This window comes from Glossina fuscipes, unplaced genomic scaffold (genome assembly GCF_014805625.2).
Source record: "Glossina fuscipes isolate IAEA_lab_2018 unplaced genomic scaffold, Yale_Gfus_2 0, whole genome shotgun sequence".
In the NCBI taxonomy this organism is placed as follows: Eukaryota; Metazoa; Arthropoda; class Insecta; order Diptera; family Glossinidae; genus Glossina; species Glossina fuscipes.
Genome location: NW_023998414.1, coordinates 12,373,104 through 12,390,839, shown reverse-complemented (window position 1 = coordinate 12,390,839; position 17,736 = coordinate 12,373,104). Strand labels below are relative to the sequence as shown.

Here is a 17,736-nt window from a genome sequence, read left to right as displayed (position 1 = left end):
TTTCAAAAAGTGGTGGAGTGGCTCTCGCTACACACGCGAGTAAAACAAAATATTGGACTAAAGAAATGAATACTTTCGCGTAGTAAGCAAAATTATAGTAACAATGCCAGCAATACCAAAATAATGCGAAGTAAACAAAGCAATCCTCCCTTTTTTACTTAAATTAGTTTCATGTTAGCTTCATAGAGGTCTCTCTAAGTTTAAGTGACAGTTGTCAAAAATCTTTTTCCACCTTCGTTGTCTTTCTTTGAAATACGGCCGCAGGGTAATAGCTTAACAGATTTGGTTAAAATTTCAAATTGATTTAATTGTGAAATTCTAATTACACACAATCGGTTTGCGAAGCTATGGAGAAGTGGTTAAGGGAAGGACTATTGCATTGCCTGGGTTTTCAAGTGCCTGATGATATGATTAAATATATAATGGCCATGAAATCCTCGGAGGAGTTTGATGAATACTTTGAAACATTACTTAGCAAAGAATGTGAGCAACATCGTTTGTTTTTGGCTGATTGCAAAAAGCGTTTATTCAGTAAAACTTTGCCGAACAAAAAAATACTGCAGCAACAGCAAAGCAATTCAAAAAAATCTCAAAATTCAGGCGCATCATTGTTTAAACAAAATAGCTCGGCGATGGTAAAGCATGGAGTTAATAGTTCACAGCAGCATCAAGGAGCTAAAAAGAAGGCAAAATTTGTCAATCTATATACCAATGATGGTAGCGTTGCTCCTGAAACCATTATGTTAAAGGGGCGTCGTTCATGCAAATGTCAAGCATCCCAGCATAAACTAATTAATAATTGCTCGAGTTGCGGTCGCATAGTATGCGAACAAGAAGGTAGCGGTCCCTGCTTATTTTGCAATGAGCTAGTATGCACCAATGAGGAATTGCAGATCTTGAAGGGCTCAGGTAAAAAGAGCGAAAATCTTTTAAAATCTTTAAAAGAAAAGGGAGGTGGCGAATCTCTGAAACAAGCTTTAGAGCAACGAGATCGTCTTCTAGAGTACGATCGTAATAGTGAGAAACGTACCACGGTTATCGATGACGAACTTGATTATTTCGAGGAGAATTCGGTGTGGCATTCGGATGAGCAACGAGCTCATTTTGAACGACTTAAGAAGGAAATGCATGAACGTAAACATAGCAGTCGCATTAATCGTGTAATTAAAGTCGATTTTGCAGGACGGGCAGTAGACGACGAAACAACTATTACAGAGGAGTATGAGCGTGCAATGTTAGACGAAGTTGCCCAAATAAATGCTGAAACACCTTATGTAAATAATTGGCATAACAAAGAAAATATAAGGCGAAGTTTGGATAATTCCGGTAGTTCCGATCCCAAATTAGAATTTGTCAGGCCAATTTATAAACCCCCACAGGACGAGAAAATGCAAACTAATAATAATATTTTAAATGGTATATATTTAAACGATGGCTTGGAAAGAAATTATAATCGTGTGCAAGATAAGGAACTGCTAGAAATGCAAGATATGCGTCTGTGTTTATCCCTCCATCAGCCCTGGGCCTCTCTCTTAGTAGGAGGAATTAAAAAGTAAACGATATTAAATTTCATTCATTTTCGATTAATATTTCATTTTTGATACAGGCACGAAGGACGCACCTGGTATAGTGAACATCGCGGTCGTTTATGGATAGCTTCCACTGCAAAAGAGCCGCGCCCTGAAGAAATCAACGATGTGGAGAATTTCTATAAACGATATTATAATGGTAATTTTGACTTGTGTTTACGAATTAATTTCCTTTTTGGATCGTTCTTTCAATTCAACAGGACGGCAACTTAAATTCCCGGAACATTATCCCACCGGTTGCTTGTTGGGTTGTGTTAAAATTGACGATTGTTTACCGCAAGAAGAATATCGCGAGTTCTACCCCAACGGGGAATTGGAATCGCCTTATGTCTTCATATGTTCGCATCCTGAACAATTGCCGGTGGTGTTTCCCATTAAGGGCCAGTATAAAATTTGTAAAATAAATTCAATTTCGAATCGAAGAAAGACTAAGTAAATATTATTTCCGTTACAGACGAAATTGATGCCAAAATACATAACGCCGCCTGCAAAACTTTGATGCGTACAAAAGCCAATTTAACAAAGATTAACAAAGAGTAAATTATTGTGCGGTGGATTTAATATGAAAATGTTCGAAATTTATTTTAATATCAACTCAGTTCCACGACAAACGGTCATCTCATCTGTACATCGTAATTTTGCAAAATAGTTATGAATTCGTTTAAATCTATGCCGGTTAACGATTTTAAGTACTCTGTTGCATTTATTTGCAAAGTTTCCGTATGATTTGTAGCATGACATAAACCTTGAATATCGCACCAATAAAAATTTTGTCCATTCACCAGTAAAGTGGCGTTGCGTATCGTTACTTTTAAATCGGGTTTACGACGCAGTAATTCTTTCCTTAAAACCAAAAGTTTCTCTCTCCGTTTACGTTGAAATAGCGATAATTCTGGTTCAATAAATATGCCGGAATTTTTCAATTTATATGATTGAGCGAAAATCTTGCTAGAATCCTGTTCATGTTTTAATTCCAATAAAACTGTCTCTTTAGCTGTATTAGATATGTTGGTTTTGGAAGTGGAAGGTAATACTGTGACATTAAGTAAGGGAATTCCTTCCAAACCTAATCTTTGTTGTAATAAAGTTTCTACAGCTTGTTGTGGTTGCGAAGTATCTAAAATTCTTAAATTCTTAATCAGGATCTTACGTTGATTCAATGAACGTTCCATTGTGTAAAGTTCACAATTCATTTTATATTTGCTGGCTTGTAGTTGTTTCACTAATAAATTTAACGATTTACTTTCACTTTTTAACAAATCAATTTCTTTTCTCAATTCGGTGATAGACGCGAGATTAAAGTCCGCAGTGGGTGTCTGCTTTTTTCCCATTGCTTCTTCCACGACTTTAGATAAATTCTTAAATTCATTTTGGGTCACGAACTCCTTCAGTTTTTCATTCATCATTTCACCAATTAAATACAAGGTTTTCTGCGATAAATCTATTGCGTTCGTCTCTCTTTCCTTTATGCTGCCGTCGTCAGCAGAACTCGCCGAGTGTGGTTGTGTAAATGATGCCAATTTTTGAGGTACCGATTCTTTAGAACTGTCATATAGTTCGCCATTTTCCGAAGAATTGGGCATAGTCTCTGCGTCAGGTTCAGAAATTTCAGAATTTCCCTCCTCCTCTTGAATTTCAGACGCTTCCAGAAATATTGAAGCATCAAAAGCCGATGAATGATTTTCTAATAAATCGCCATTATTCGATACTGCTGCTTTTGGTAAGGAAATTTTTTTTGTTTGATTGCCGCCAAGTAGAGTTGGAATCACTCCAGTTCTTATGCGGTGTATTTTGTAAGTGTCGTACATTTTATTTATTTCAGGATGAGCTCGTTTCATATGTTTGATAAAATTTGAGGAAACGTTTTTGCTACCTTTCACCACAATGCCACAACTGTAGCAACGAGCACTTATCGGTCCTTTATGTGCTACCAAATGTAAATCATCCAACTAATTACGAGAAACAATAAATTATCTACATACTTCACTTCAATATTTGAATTATAGAGATTTTGTTTTAATACTTACCAGTTGAAAAAAAGGAGCATTGAATAAGATATTACCTTCTCCGCGTCTATATTTTTTTGGTGGAGGAGTGGCATCATTTGTATTGCTCGGATATTCTAGCACAGGTATTTGCGGTTGGTGTATGGCAAACAAATCAAAATCATTAGGTATAGTTGAAGACATAGTACCTAAATGCCTTTGTTCTTGCTGACATTGCCCACTTGGAAGTCTATGTTGTATTTCCTCAAAATCTCGTTTTCCATTATTTATTCTATTTTCAGTTTGATTTTCTTCGGCAGGATTTTGTGATGATGCTTCATAAAAATCATCACAACTTTCATACTTAATTAATGGTTCCATAGCTTTTCCTTGATATATTACATTGCTGTGAATGCACTCGAATTTGTATTAGTATTAGTAATTGTCACATTTGTCACATAAGGCTTCGTAATTGTAGCCATTTTTAAATTTTGTTTTGTTTTGCAAAATCAATGGACATTTTTCTTATTTCTTGTTAATACCGTAACTATTTTAAAGTTAGCTATTATATCGTAAAATATCGGTTATAATAGTAAAAACGACTAATTGTTAATGATGAAGAAAGATTTGCAAATAAACTTTAATTCGCTCTTACATACTCATAATTAATATAGTTTAGAGAGAGGGTCAGTACTTAAAAAAATGTGTGCAAAGAATAATAGGGTCAATTAAAAATAAGAAAATTTATATACATTAATATTGAAAAATCCGCAAACTGAATTTATAAACCATTTAGTTAACCACACTGTTTCAGGTGGATGTCAAAAACAAACTCGAATGTTAGTCGCAAAAGCAATTTTCAATATAAATAATAAAATTTGTAAGATTTATTTTGCGGTTCCCCACAGCATCCTTTTCCGAAAATTTGAAAAAATAATTCGTTCGAACAGTAAATGAATGGAAAAATTAACGAATAAAATAAAAAAAGTGATAATAATATAAAAAAGTGGCAAAAAATGTAGAGTAACATTTTGAAAAGAAAAAGTTTATTCGTACAAAACAAGCAAGCGAAGGTGAAGAAACAACAACTAAATGCGTGAACTCTGTGAGAAAGAAGAATAATAAAAAAAAAAAAATTATGCTAACTGACAGTAAACAAATCGTAAGTGGCACTTCGAAGAATTCGCTTATAATCGACCTAAAAAGTTCAAAATTATAAAAATACATTATAAAATAGAAAATTAACGGTTAAGTATTTATATATAATACATATGTATATATTTCTATTTTGAACGTAGTACGTGTTATCTGTGTATGTGTTTAAAAGTATAGTTAATAAACTACATTGTATAAGTATGAGTTACTAGAAGAAATGCTCTCTTAACGGTTCAGCTCACATTTGCCTTTGTTGTTATTATAACTACGTTAAATAAATGTTACGAATGATTATGAGGGGGAACAAGCTCTAAAATTTCATTTGGAGCTGTCACAACAGTCTCGCGCCTTTACTGAGTGCTAGCGGTACGTTTTGCTGCTCTGGTTTTATATGTGTCTATGCATCCGCCGTAATCGGTATCAATACATCATTCATCTCGGTTTAGAAACATCTTTAATCATTTTTTATCTCTTGCTAAATTAAAACAATGTAAATGTGTTTGTGTATGTAATGAAAAAACTTAAAGGAAAGAAAATACATATATACTACATGTGCAATTAAACAATTTTTAATTTGAGTAAGTCATTTATTAAAATCTTAAATAATAATAATAATAAATGTTTATTATTTCATAAATAGCAACGTTTTCATATTAAGTGAAAGTTCCTCTTGCCATCGATGCAAATTGGGAATTTACAAAATGTTTGTAACACCTATTGTGTAAAACCTTAAAAAAAGTGTAAAGTCTTGTTTATCTATATGAGTGCGTACATAATTTTTGCCGTCCGTCTCTTTTTAATTCGTGATTATACCGGTATATTTGTGATGTGTTCATAATTTTCTAAAGCCAGAGACAACATCGTCAACCGCCTTCAAATTATTGATGTTTTACTTTACGCCTGCGTTCGCAAAAAAACAAAAAAAATTAAATAAATAAATAAGAAATAGAAAAAAAACAACAACCACAGCGATTGCAAGTTCATCATACTTTCGTAGTCCTCTCTTCTAAGTATTTGGCAATAACATCCACCTTTTCCTTTAACCTTTGTTCGTTTATAATGTATCGCATCGGACCCATAGGACGCAAGTCCAATCTGCATTATCGGGAAAAATGTCTAATTGGTTTGGTATTGGCCACATTGTGTTTGCTATGTTTTGCCGGAATATTCCTCTTGCCAGATAACTTTGGCAGTGAACGTGTCTTACGTGTATATAAGCAATTTCAAAAAGCCGGCCCTGAAATATTCATACCAGCACCGCCTTTAGCTATGCACGGGTCGAAAGATAACGATCCTCATTTTTTAGATGATCGTCAAAAGCTGGAGGCTAAAATTAAAGAAGAATTAGGTGAAATTCTAGACAGACCACAACTCCAGCAGAATCAAATCGCGAACGACGAGTCACCCCAACAAGCCGACGATAATGATCAACAACAACAGGGTGCTGCTCCTCCCCATTTGGATACTAATGGCGTTGTTATTGGCACTTCGCAGACGGCCGATCCCACTCATAACGATGATTTACCAGTTTTAGACAACAACAATTTACCAGTGGGAAATGTTAATATACAATTACCTTTGGGTGGTCATGCGGATAATGATGCAGCCGCTGAGGAGAAACGGATAAAAATTAAAGAGGTAAGTTACATAATAACGCTTTTTAATTAGCTTTTGAAATATTATATATTAAATCCTTTCATATTGATAAGCTAATAGAACGCCGATATATAGTATTAAGTAATTATCGAAATAAGTTATCTTTGCTTCTAATGCTCAGCAGAGGCTGCTAAGTTAAAAAGCATTCCCTTTAATGTATGTACATTTTGAGGATTAAACAAACGTACAATTTCAAAGGCATATGTCAAGAAGATTAAGATATGGTAGAGGTATGACATTAAATGAACATCAAATAACAATTGACATAAATATATGCAAAAATAATAAATTAGCCGTAATTATAGGGCAGAAGGCAATTATGTTTTAAAGTAGTATTGAAGTCTCATCAAAATATCTTTCAATTCATCAAACTTGCAATTCGGTAGAACAGTTGAAAAGTCATTTATAAAACTTACTTCTATTCCTTCAACAATTAAAACATTAGCGCTCAAGAGACGCAATAGTTAAACAGATGATAAAGATAAAATAATCTCTTTAAAGGACTGTGTAGCGAAAAGTAATTAATTTCGATTTTGCGTCGAAGCGGGCTCTGCAGTCACAACAATAGTATTACAAAAACTAGAACGCGGGAGCCCAGAACACATTTCGTACGTTACTTTTCGTCAATTTCGCAGTGCGATTTAATAAAGTCAATATGGCGACATGTGTTTCAAATCCTTTACAATTGTTTTTGCCTGCAAACACCCAAACGGATATCTCACAGAGGCGCAAGTCTATCAGTTTAATCGATCATTGCCGAAACTTTCGTGGTGGCAGAACTTTGGAAATTTGGAAAGAAAAACAAATGAAAAATCATAAGTGGATAGTTATTAAGAATTGAAGGGAAATTATGCGCGTATATAGTCTTCGATTAACAAATCGTTTACAATAACTAATATGCTAAGCGTGATTTGCGATTTGCGATTTGCGGCTAGCGAAACTCAATTCCTTATTATATGCCTATCAGGAAAGGAAGACTTTCATTTGCAATATATCGATAAATGCGTATTGCAGATACCACAAAGAACATAGATGACGGACGCGCCGAGGTCAAAAATGATCGTATACAGTTTCCGTGTTATGTATGAGAGCCGCGACTTTCCAGCTTCAAAATAAACAGGTTAATAATCGCAATTAGAGTGTCCTATCTGAGCATTCAATGCACAAGCAGCATTGGACTCAGAAGGTATCCAATTTGTGTACTTGAAAGGGGCAAACTAAGTCATAAATATTATATCCATTGCCCCCGCTCTCATCAAGTTAGTTGAGCTTGCAGGCCAAATAGGAAAAAGTTCAAAGACTCGGCTCATAAATTCCAACAAATTGATTTGGCAAAATATGTCGCAATGATTTTGGACAATTATTTGAAAGATGTTTTGCAAAGAGTAGAGGCTCAGGTGCTGGATAGATCATTACCCTTTAATTAATTAAAAAAAAAAAAAAAAAAAAGTATTAATTATGAAATTTGTTTTATCCAAAGAAGAATGAATACAAAGTCTGCTCACATTACGTTCGATGTTTTGGTAGTATGGTAAATTGAAGCTTTCTCTGCCCTAAAGTTTGATACATACAACATACTTGGTACTAAAATGAAATTTCTTTTTACATTTCATTCGACATCGTTGCGATTAAGCCGAAAGGCGGTTTAGGAAACAGAAAAAAAAAAAGAAAAGGAAAAGGCAGGGAAAAGCGTTAAAGATATAATGTATAATAAAGAGAATAAATGGCAACTCATCGAAAATCAAGTTTAAAATAAATGAACTTGACCATGTGTTGTTGCCTCTCCCTGTATGTTTGTGTGTATGGGTGTGTGTGTGTGTGTGTAAATTTCAAGTTGATTATGCACAGTAGAAAAAAGTAATATATGAATATTGCAATCAAATTACGTAACAAATTTTTTGATAAGACCTACAAGTATATCGATGTTGTCTGATCGCTTGCTTCTCATAGCGACTATGTAATGCAGTTTTAAATTAACGAATAAATAATGAAAATTTTCCCGTCGTTTGATTATAATTGCTATCCCAGCTTAGGCTTAATTCGTTTATATGTTTATTTAATTATATCGATATATGTCGCGGTGGCCATCGATTTTGAATTGCGTAGCAAATGCTATAAGTTGATGTATTGATGGTTATTAAAGCTTAAGCATACTTGAATAAATCAGGATAAATGATTATAATGTTGAAGGTGCAAATCAATTCGGTCCGATTCGGTAAGAGCGAGTGGTTGCAGTTAGTATTGATTGTAGGGCATACAATAAAACTGTGATTTCTTCATTTGAAACGATTGTCGTCTTTTAGGTTTACGCAACTATATCAGTTATCACACGAACCCATACATAGCATAGTTTCTTGCAGCTTTGAATAGATGTAGTTTTGTGCAAGAAAAATGATATGCGAGCAATTTTGCTCTTCCTGATTAATTCAGAGGATAGTGTGGCTAAATCTTTACAAGAGACGAGTAGTGTACATCCGACAATATTCAAAGCGTAAATAAAAATAATAGAGAGTATATGCGAACCAATAATGGCGACGATAGAGCTGAATAATAAGAAACACCATAGTGGGTCACGGCTCACCCTTAATTATTCTACGCTTATTTATTTAGCTTGTGGCAAGTGGTGGAGAAAGTGATCCGAACCGAACAATTTTCAATTGAGTTCGCTCTTGGCCCCAAAACAGTGGAAGTGTCAGTGGAAATTATTACAAAACATGTCAAAAATTGGACCCGGCCTGTAGGTTGAACACAAGAAAGCAAAGTAAACAGAAGGACAAATGGCCAGATTTACAGACAAGCTTAGAGGAGTTTCAGAATATAATTCTGAATCGATTCATAGGTCTATCTCAAACCCAATTGGGTGTTTGCGTATATTCGCACAAACTTAATATACCCTTATGTCACTACTTGTGAGTGAGGGTATATTAAGTATGACAAGCGTAACAACAGTGATAATGTGTATTAAGTGATAAAGGTTGCGGTGAGCTTAGCCTGAATTTTACACATTATCGAAACAATAATGTCGTGTGTTCAAAAAAATTGTTACTAAAAAAAAAAAAGGAAAAGAAAAAAGAAATGCAAATGCGGTTAAGACGATAATATATTTAAATAATAAACAATCGTCACATTTTTATTTTGTCTAGCGACGTTAACTTTTTTCTTTTTTTACAAATTTTTTATTAAGGATATACTCTGCTTGACTAGCGGCGTGTTGCCTTATCTCATTAAATACCCATACAGGAGATGTTAAAATTTTTCCAAAAGTTTGTTGCAAATTCGCCACAAAGATGCAATAAATTCTGTTCATCACCTGCTCATTGGCATAAATTGTTTTATTACTTAAGCATTACTTTTTTCACTTATCGAAATGTATTAGAGCAGCCGTGAGGAGGGAGCAAATACAGTTGGGGAGATTGCGGCCGAATTTAGAAGATAGAAGAATAGTTGATCCTTTGCAAACAGTATTGGAATTTCCATTGCCTCTCTATGGAGTGATAGACTTAAGGGATAAGTGCATTGTGACAGCCTAAGAAAAAAGTATTTTTTTTTTTTTTTTTTGATGGAGGAAAGGTAATAGAATAATATCTGACGATGTTTTTTTTGTGTGTATGTAAGTATGAAAAAAAAAAAAATTATTCTGCAAATATATTAACAGTGGGAATAGTACCGCCATTCTCTGGAGACATCTTCAGTCCAATAGGCTCTGCGATCCGCAAGGGTATCCGGTGAGGAGATTACATTCCCACTACTCATTTTCTTACTATTCATTTTATTATGCTATATGGTTTTACGGTTCGTCACATGACAACTACGACGTGACGACGTGACTGCGATAGAATTAATTTTCCACACTTTACTTCACTTAGATGACATTTTATTTAAAAATACAGTAATTTGTCGAACAACTTATTTAAGGCTTTTTAGTCGCGTTCTCCTCCCTAAGTCTCCTCCGTGACGTGTGTCTTATTTCATTTCGACTTGGCGCACTCATCTTACGGTGCTCTACTCTGCAAGCCCTCTTATTCGACACTTAAACCGACCGGATTATTAAGTCCGGATTATTAATGGCTTGTGCTTTATTTAGAAAAGACGTGTGCGCTGCCATAGTTAAGTCGGAACTAACACCTTGTTTACCTGACGATGTGTCTTCATCTGAAGAATACACAGAATAATTTTAAAGAGTCTGTCTTGTTTACTTTACGGGTAATATTTAGGAAATGTGAAAAAGATGAAAGAAATAAAAATTTGATCACTTACAATTTGTTGTGGGCGTGGTCGTGGTCGTTTTTTTGCATTTTTATATATGAATAGTAGGATCATTTATAAAATTAGCTCAAAAAATTTCAGATTTTTATTTCCCGTAATTTTTGAGAGTGATGAGCAAAAACATTTTGCTTAGGGAAACCGATGTGCTCTCGGTTTAGACTTTAATGTGGGCGTGTCCTTTGAATAATTTGGCCAATTTTCGCGGACTTGCAATGTTTCTGCAAAATTGAAATTGATATCATAATTTTTTCGAGACCAGGAGAGTGCCGACGAAATATACCGCGTAGACACACACAGAGAGCCGAACGGATGGACGGATATAGATAGATTCATTCAGATTTTCACGCCAAGCAGAAATGCATACACTTTACAGGATCCTTGAGACTTTCTTTCGGATGCTGCAAGTTTTATGACAAAATGACTGTATGCTGATCCTTCTGTAAGGCGGCGGGGGGGGGAAATTCCAGATATGGTATTTGACAAAAGCCATGTACAACTCATACAGAATTGATATACTTTTTTATTTTGCTTCAAATTCGTTACAGATACAAACAAACATATGTCTCTTCTTTACGACTAAAATTAATGCTTTTATCCGTAAAGTAATAATTTAGCAACATTTACACAGCTTCACAGAATCGAATGAATTCTATGCAAAATTCCATTTATACCATGAATTTCACATAGAGTGCGATAAGAGTACACAAACTACTCTTATATCTGCTGAATGACGTAGGGTTTCTCAAAATTATTGAATTTTGTGTGATTGGCAAGGATTGAAGTGAAAGTGTACTGACACTGCGATGTTTAATTTTCGAGAGAAACATTTCGGATGAAAATAATGAAAATTGTGTTTGGTGATAAATGCATTTGAAGTTTGGTCATGTGGATTACAATACGTTCTTTTCTATCCATCACCGAAGGATTGGAGAGGTGTAGCCATTTCATCAAAACATTTGCAGCGAAAACCCCTTAAAGTATTGCATATATTCTTGATCAGCATCAAATTCCAAATCGATTTCCGGCTATCTGCTTACTGCTGTAACCTCTATTCGTTGCCGATTTTTATTTTTGTTTGATAAAGTGTAGTGTGATAGACTTATGTGAACACTACAGTACGGTATAGAAATATCGATAATTTTTGCATGGTAGGATGATCATGTGTGTACTCTGTCTCGTTTACAATTAAGCTGCAATTTCTCTCAAGCATTTCTAATAATATCTTTTGCCATAAGACTGGCTTGATTGAACTGAAGCATTGCAAAGAGAATGTTCGTTATTGTAGATTTTAGTGCATTCAGTAATTAAAAGTGTCAGCGATTGATTGCAAGGCAGAGTGCTAAACGAGCACAGAATCCCATACGCAGCGAGAATCCCTATGCAAATACATAGGTATAATGTAATAATGTAGTAAACGACAATTACACAAAATACATATCTATATATTTACATACACACTATAGACTTTCTGCAGCCATGTGTTTGCTTGAATCTGGTCATTTGTTTCATACGAATTGGAGTAAAGTTATGTAAGTTTTTCAATTTACATTGAATGTGTTTAGCTGTCATTCTCCGATTAGAGCTTGTAATTAGCAACCAGTTCATTTGTTGTTTTCAAATATTCTCTACTCACTAAATTTCGTAATGAGAAGTTTACCCTCCCTCTGTAAGATCAATTTGCCACTTACGCTATATGTAACAAAGAAATATGGCGTTAAATTCGTTGCGTCAATCGTTTTGCAATAGTCCAAAAAATAGGCAATCGAAGTCTACGAAGTATATTTGTTACGTTAGCGTAAAATTGCATAATCGATTTACTCTCACGATTTCGCCATATACGTGTATGACAAAAGAGAAAAAAATGAAGAGATAAATTAACAGAAAAACACTTCAGTCAGAACTTTTATGCATCTATAACTAGTAGAAATTTATCCGATTTTTGATTGAATTTATTTCTAAAAGCTTTACAGAGCTTTAGAGAGCTGCATTTTTTTCGTTTTAGCCGGAGTGACCTTTCAAATCTTGCTTCTATGCTGGCCCGTTTAGAATGGAATTTGGCACGTTTTACATCGTTGAAAGGGACATTTATCGATCCAGGTTTTATAACGAACTTAGTCATTGACGGAAAATATGCTTTTGCTTTTTCAATCTTGTCATACTTGACATAGATTTTAAGTCGTAAGTGATTTTACGAGTTCGCTTTAATCAATGCTCTTAATTTATTTTTATCAACGCCCGCTAGTCTTTAAAAACGTGATGCAAAAGCGCCAGCAAACCATTTTTGGTACTTCACATTCTATCCATTCATCGCCTCCATACGCATCCAATCGAATATCATTTTTACCTTTTCGTTAATAATAGAAGCAAAGTACACCGTTTTTCTATGCCAAATTGAGAGCATATGGTGCGCGTGCTGCGTCAAGCCATAAAGTCTATGTTGAATTTACGTTGTAATAACCGCTCAAAAGTCAGCTTTTAAAAATTTTAGGCTTGTACAAGTTCCTCTTCGCTGCATGTTATTTACCTTTATTTTTCCAGAACGACTTGCGGAAGACAATTAGCTATACAGAGGGTTCTCAAAGAGGGTTCAAATTTAATGCCATAATTCAGCTTGGAATAACTACCCTAAACGCTACCGATCAGTCCACTTTTAATGGAAGATAAATGAATTTTGAAAGCATTGCTCTCTCAGCCAATCAGTGTCGCCTTGTTTTCCTTTTCAAGAAATTTGCTAAGTTATGTGGGACACAAAGGTCACATGCTTTGATGAGATTAATTTGTGCGTTTACCGGCGAACAGATGCTATCGAATATTGATTCATTAAACGGACATAGTACTATGTCTATGCATCATATTGAATTGATCTTTGCCCGCAAAGTTCATGAAGTTCATGAAAACGTTACATTTTAGGCGAAAAGAAGTTTTCAAGTTAACAAAATTTAAGCATATAAATAAAATCAAAAACGAGTAAGTCGGTTATAGTCGGTTAAGGCCGATCATTAGATACTCTACACAGCTCTACACAACATTTCATCATTCATTTATATTCATCATGAAATATCAAAAAAATGGTATGGAATGAATTTTTACCATAGAATGGCGTATTTGCTTTATTAGAGGCCTTATATGAGGTGAGATTGAAAATATTAATCTACGTGGTTCGAATACGGTATGGTTAATTCTTATGTCAAATTAGTAGTACGAACGAATCTTTATCAAGAAATATTGAAAATTAAGCCTTTCTAACATATAAAGATACAGTTTCTATAGGCAACTTCACAGAATTGCCACACCCGCTTAAAAATTGTTCACATCAATTTCGAATGCCAGAATACAATTACCCACCGATTTTTGTCCCGAAATTTTCGAAATTATAATATTTTTTCATATGACGACTTTGCAAGATGATATTACGTTACACGGGGAGCTGTCGAAAAAATGATTTGATTGAATAGGATTCGTTCTCGGGCCAAAGTATGTCAGTTATGAAAATGCATCTCAGAAAGGTTGGACAGCCGTATAAGCAAACTTTGATCGGCTGAGAATGTGATGAATGAATATAACAAAAAGTGGGTCTGTTTCAAAGCTCTTTGGGGTGTTGTGTACATGCGTGCAAACTTAACGTACTCTTACATCAAAAGTGGTGAAGGGTATATATATTAATTATAGCCAATTAATAATTGTCTCTCGTAAAGTTTTTTCGAACAATATGTGCATGCGTATGTATTAATGCATCAGTTTGTTGACTGTTATATATAACTGAAGAAAAAGAAAAAAAAAAAAAAAACTAAATAATTAAATTAATGGATTCATTATCTCTTCTTATGTATAACTGATACTTGTTATTAACCATCGTGGACGTCTATATTGTATCTTCAGCACAATTTTAACGCACCATTTTGGATAAATTGTAAAGCGAACACATCCATATTTGTGATATGTTCTCGCGATTCAGGTCATATATCTATTTTATATATTTTAAATAATGTTTTTTCATGGAAAATAACTTACGTCAACGCTTAATTTCGTAATTTTTATAAATGTTAGTATTACGTAGTTTATTTTATTAATTAGAAGTGGTTTTAGTTTAACAGTTAATTAGTTTCGTTAAATTAAATTATATATTTATATACCGCCTATACCACTTGCGGTACAGTTAAGTGCAGAACACGCAGAAGGGCTTAAGATACATGCACCTTTCGTTATACCGACCGATTCAGAATCATAATCTGAATTGATCTAAACCTGTCTGCCCGTCTCATGTCTGTCTATGTAAAATTTGTGTTCTAGCTGCAGCTCGGAATCTCCTCCTCTTTAATCAAAAAATAGCAGCAATTATTCCCAACACTATTTGAGGTATAGAGTATGTTAAGGTAGTGCGCAGACGAGTTTAAGATATATATATACATATATATATATATATACATATATATATATACACATATATACACATATATATATATGTATATATATATATATATATATATCCGTCCGCCTGTCGGTTTGTTAACCGTTCATATATTTTTGTACTCAACCTACGGATCGCAATTTTTAAGAAATTGGGCCGAAAATTGCTACACTGACATGTGTTGGTCCAAGAAACAACTGCGCTTAGTGAAGGTCTTGTAGGCTATTTAATGATCGGATCGGCTTGACCACTTTGTTTTGATTTATTTCAGATTTTAATTTTCAAACTGTCATTAATTGCAGAGATGTCCAATTGCTGAAAGCACTATGTAATCGATAAAATTTATCGATCCCCCCATCAACACTTAAGTGAACATTCGCAATATTCTCTTCATTTTCAGGCGTTTGTATTTCGTATTGATAGATTAAATGTTCAATTGTTCGTCTATTGTATGTTTTATTTACACTTCTCGTTGCATAGAGCACGGGTCTCGTTAAATAAAACACCAAAAGAAATTAATTCAGTTTTGCGAAAGAGTTGAAAAACAAGCTTAATCAATCTTCAGTAATACATTGTTAACATGCGGACAAATTTATAATTACTTCGATATATTTCCTATGCCATGTTAAAAATTCCTATTGAACTAGTGTTGTACTTAACATATAACAAATAAATTAGTAAGAAAGATGTGTTTTTTCATGGTTTGTTGTCTATCATCTCATATTAATATATAAAAAAATGTCTGTCCTAATTCTAGGTATTTACTCGTTTCGTACTGAGCTTTTAAATGGGCATGGAAAGAGTTTATACCAAGTTTTACTTCACTATCTTTTTATTGTTTCTACGCTGATGCTTCCATATGAAGTAAGCTTGTAAGCAAACCATGTCTTAATTGCACTGAAATCTTAAATGATTTTGGTATATATTCGCTTGTTAGCTTTTTTATGGATTGCAAAGTACAGTTTTTTGAGTGTAGTGGGCATCAACTCAGAGAGAGAGAGAGAGAGAGAGACTTTCAGTCGCATCATTTCAATTTCTTGCTAGAACGATCTTTCCTGCATTAGAAAAAGGACGGACGGAACGGCAGAAAGATAGGCATGTACACAAACAAACAGTTGGATTAGATAGATAAATGGATGGCCAGCCAGACGGGCATAGATATAGACGGGCAAGCAGAGAGATAAATAGACGCATGGCGGCATAGTGACATCGATCCAAAATCTCAAGTCGGTCAAACTCTGTATATAGTCGCTGATTCGCAAATTTGAATGTTACACGTACAAAAGCAAATCCATTTTACATGAAACTTTATTCGAAAAATGTACAAAGTTATCGCGATAATGAAAATGGAGAGAATTCTTTTATGTCATTTAATCTTCCTAAATCATCTAATACGAATGTGTATGGGAGGGCTTTGCTTAAGCGATATATGGAATAATTTAAAAGCAAAAAATACGAACAAAACAGATTTCGTTTACTTTCTCTAACTTTCACTAATCGTTTCGAGCAAGCACATTAAGTAATAGAGAGGAATTTAAATTAATTAAATATGATTTTATTCGATTGCCTATCGTCTGTTTCAGGTAAATGCTACGTATTTTGTGTAATGACTTAAGGAAAAAGGTCGTGGCGTTCTAACGTTTAAATTTCAAAGGCATTTTTTTTATTCTTAAACTAACTTTATCGAATCAAACAAGTGCGAGTTCCATTAATGCACTTTCACGATTTTTCTACTTAAACTATTATGCCGTCATTGCAAAATATCTCGGTTTGCTCAGCAAGAAAGTAAATCGAAGTATTTCCTCAGATCTCTAAAAAAAATCTCTCTTAACGCGCCATTAAGAGAGTTCTGCAAAGAGCAAGACAAATTGTACTCATTTAGATGCGCCAAATCTGTATGACAGGGCATGCTAGGTGCCGTTCGATCAAACACTATGCATTGCGTTCGTGCAGATTTATCGATTATGAAACAAGATTCCTTTGCGCATTATTGTTGCATCCGATCCCGTTTCAGCAGGGTTTCACAGATTCGAATGCAAGCCCATTAAATTTTTCATTGTTGATTCATGTGAATTTAACTAGCAAATACAACTACCATTTCGGTTAACAAAACTCTGTTAACTACTTAACAGAGCTCGTTAAAGAATTACAATTGAGATATAGTTGGATTTGAAAGTCTATTCCGTTCATATTAAAAAAAGGAAAATATTTTTGCGGACATTTCATGAATCTATATGAAAATATCTTTCAAACAAACTAAACGAATTAAAATTCTGTCTATGGGAACTATTTTTAACGATGTTTTGAAATTTGGCAGGGTAGCGAAAAATGGATATGGAAAAACGCCCAAATTTGGGACTCTAGAGTGGCCAAACTAGAAAATCTCACCTATATTCACGTGAATCTATATAAAATTACCTGCCGAATAAGCAAAAAAAATTCAGAATTTTCTTTCGGCAATTATTTTTAACAATTTTTTGAAATTTGGTATGTTAGCGAAAAATGGCATATAATGGAAAAATAGTATATATAGTATATATAGTTTAGTATATAGTGTGAATAATATATCACATTACACAGTATATATACTATACTCTAGCGTAGTATAATAGTTTTCAATACAAAATACACTATACTGTAGTACAATAGTTTTCAATACAAAATACACTATACTGTA

At 34.0% G+C, this 17,736-nt stretch overlaps 3 protein-coding genes across 3 annotated transcripts; 2 read left to right on the top strand and 1 right to left on the bottom strand.

Annotated features, from left to right (window-relative positions):
• The first annotated feature begins 234 nt into the window (after window positions 1–234).
• LOC119633763 (activating signal cointegrator 1) lies at window positions 235–2,150 on the top strand. Its single transcript, XM_038027491.1, has 4 exons — window positions 235–1,552; window positions 1,607–1,728; window positions 1,790–1,984; window positions 2,044–2,150. The coding sequence occupies exons 1-4, from the start codon at window positions 348–350 to the stop codon at window positions 2,127–2,129; spliced, it is 1,608 nt and encodes a 535-aa protein (XP_037883419.1). The 5' UTR covers window positions 235–347; the 3' UTR covers window positions 2,130–2,150.
• A 36-nt stretch (window positions 2,151–2,186) lies between these two features.
• LOC119633756 lies at window positions 2,187–3,961 on the bottom strand. The gene is made up of 2 exons (XM_038027477.1): window positions 3,617–3,961; window positions 2,187–3,538 (listed from the first exon to the last, which is right to left on the bottom strand). Exons 1-2 carry the CDS (start codon window positions 3,953–3,955, stop codon window positions 2,204–2,206), a joined length of 1,674 nt encoding a protein of 557 aa, XP_037883405.1. The 5' UTR covers window positions 3,956–3,961; the 3' UTR covers window positions 2,187–2,203.
• Window positions 3,962–5,293: 1,332 nt separating this feature from the next.
• On the top strand, window positions 5,294–8,164 carry LOC119634164 (mannosyl-oligosaccharide alpha-1,2-mannosidase IA-like). Its single transcript, XM_038028162.1, has one exon. It carries the CDS (start codon window positions 5,789–5,791, stop codon window positions 6,395–6,397), a length of 609 nt encoding a protein of 202 aa, XP_037884090.1. The 5' UTR covers window positions 5,294–5,788; the 3' UTR covers window positions 6,398–8,164.
• Window positions 8,165–17,736: the final 9,572 nt, after the last annotated feature.

Coding starts and splice junctions, on each gene's coding strand:
- LOC119633763 (XM_038027491.1), top strand. CDS start 348: ATGGAGAAGTGGTTAAGGGAAGGACTATTGCATTGCCTGGGTTTTCAA. Junction 1,729..1,789: donor CTATAAACGATATTATAATG/GTAATTTTGACT, acceptor TCAATTCAACAG/GACGGCAACTTAAATTCCCG. Junction 1,985..2,043: donor TAAGGGCCAGTATAAAATTT/GTAAAATAAATT, acceptor TTTCCGTTACAG/ACGAAATTGATGCCAAAATA.
- LOC119634164 (XM_038028162.1), top strand. CDS start 5,789: ATGTATCGCATCGGACCCATAGGACGCAAGTCCAATCTGCATTATCGG.
- LOC119633756 (XM_038027477.1), bottom strand. CDS start 3,955: ATGGAACCATTAATTAAGTATGAAAGTTGTGATGATTTTTATGAAGCA. Junction 3,539..3,616: donor ATGCTCCTTTTTTTCAACTG/GTAAGTATTAAA, acceptor TCTCGTAATTAG/TTGGATGATTTACATTTGGT.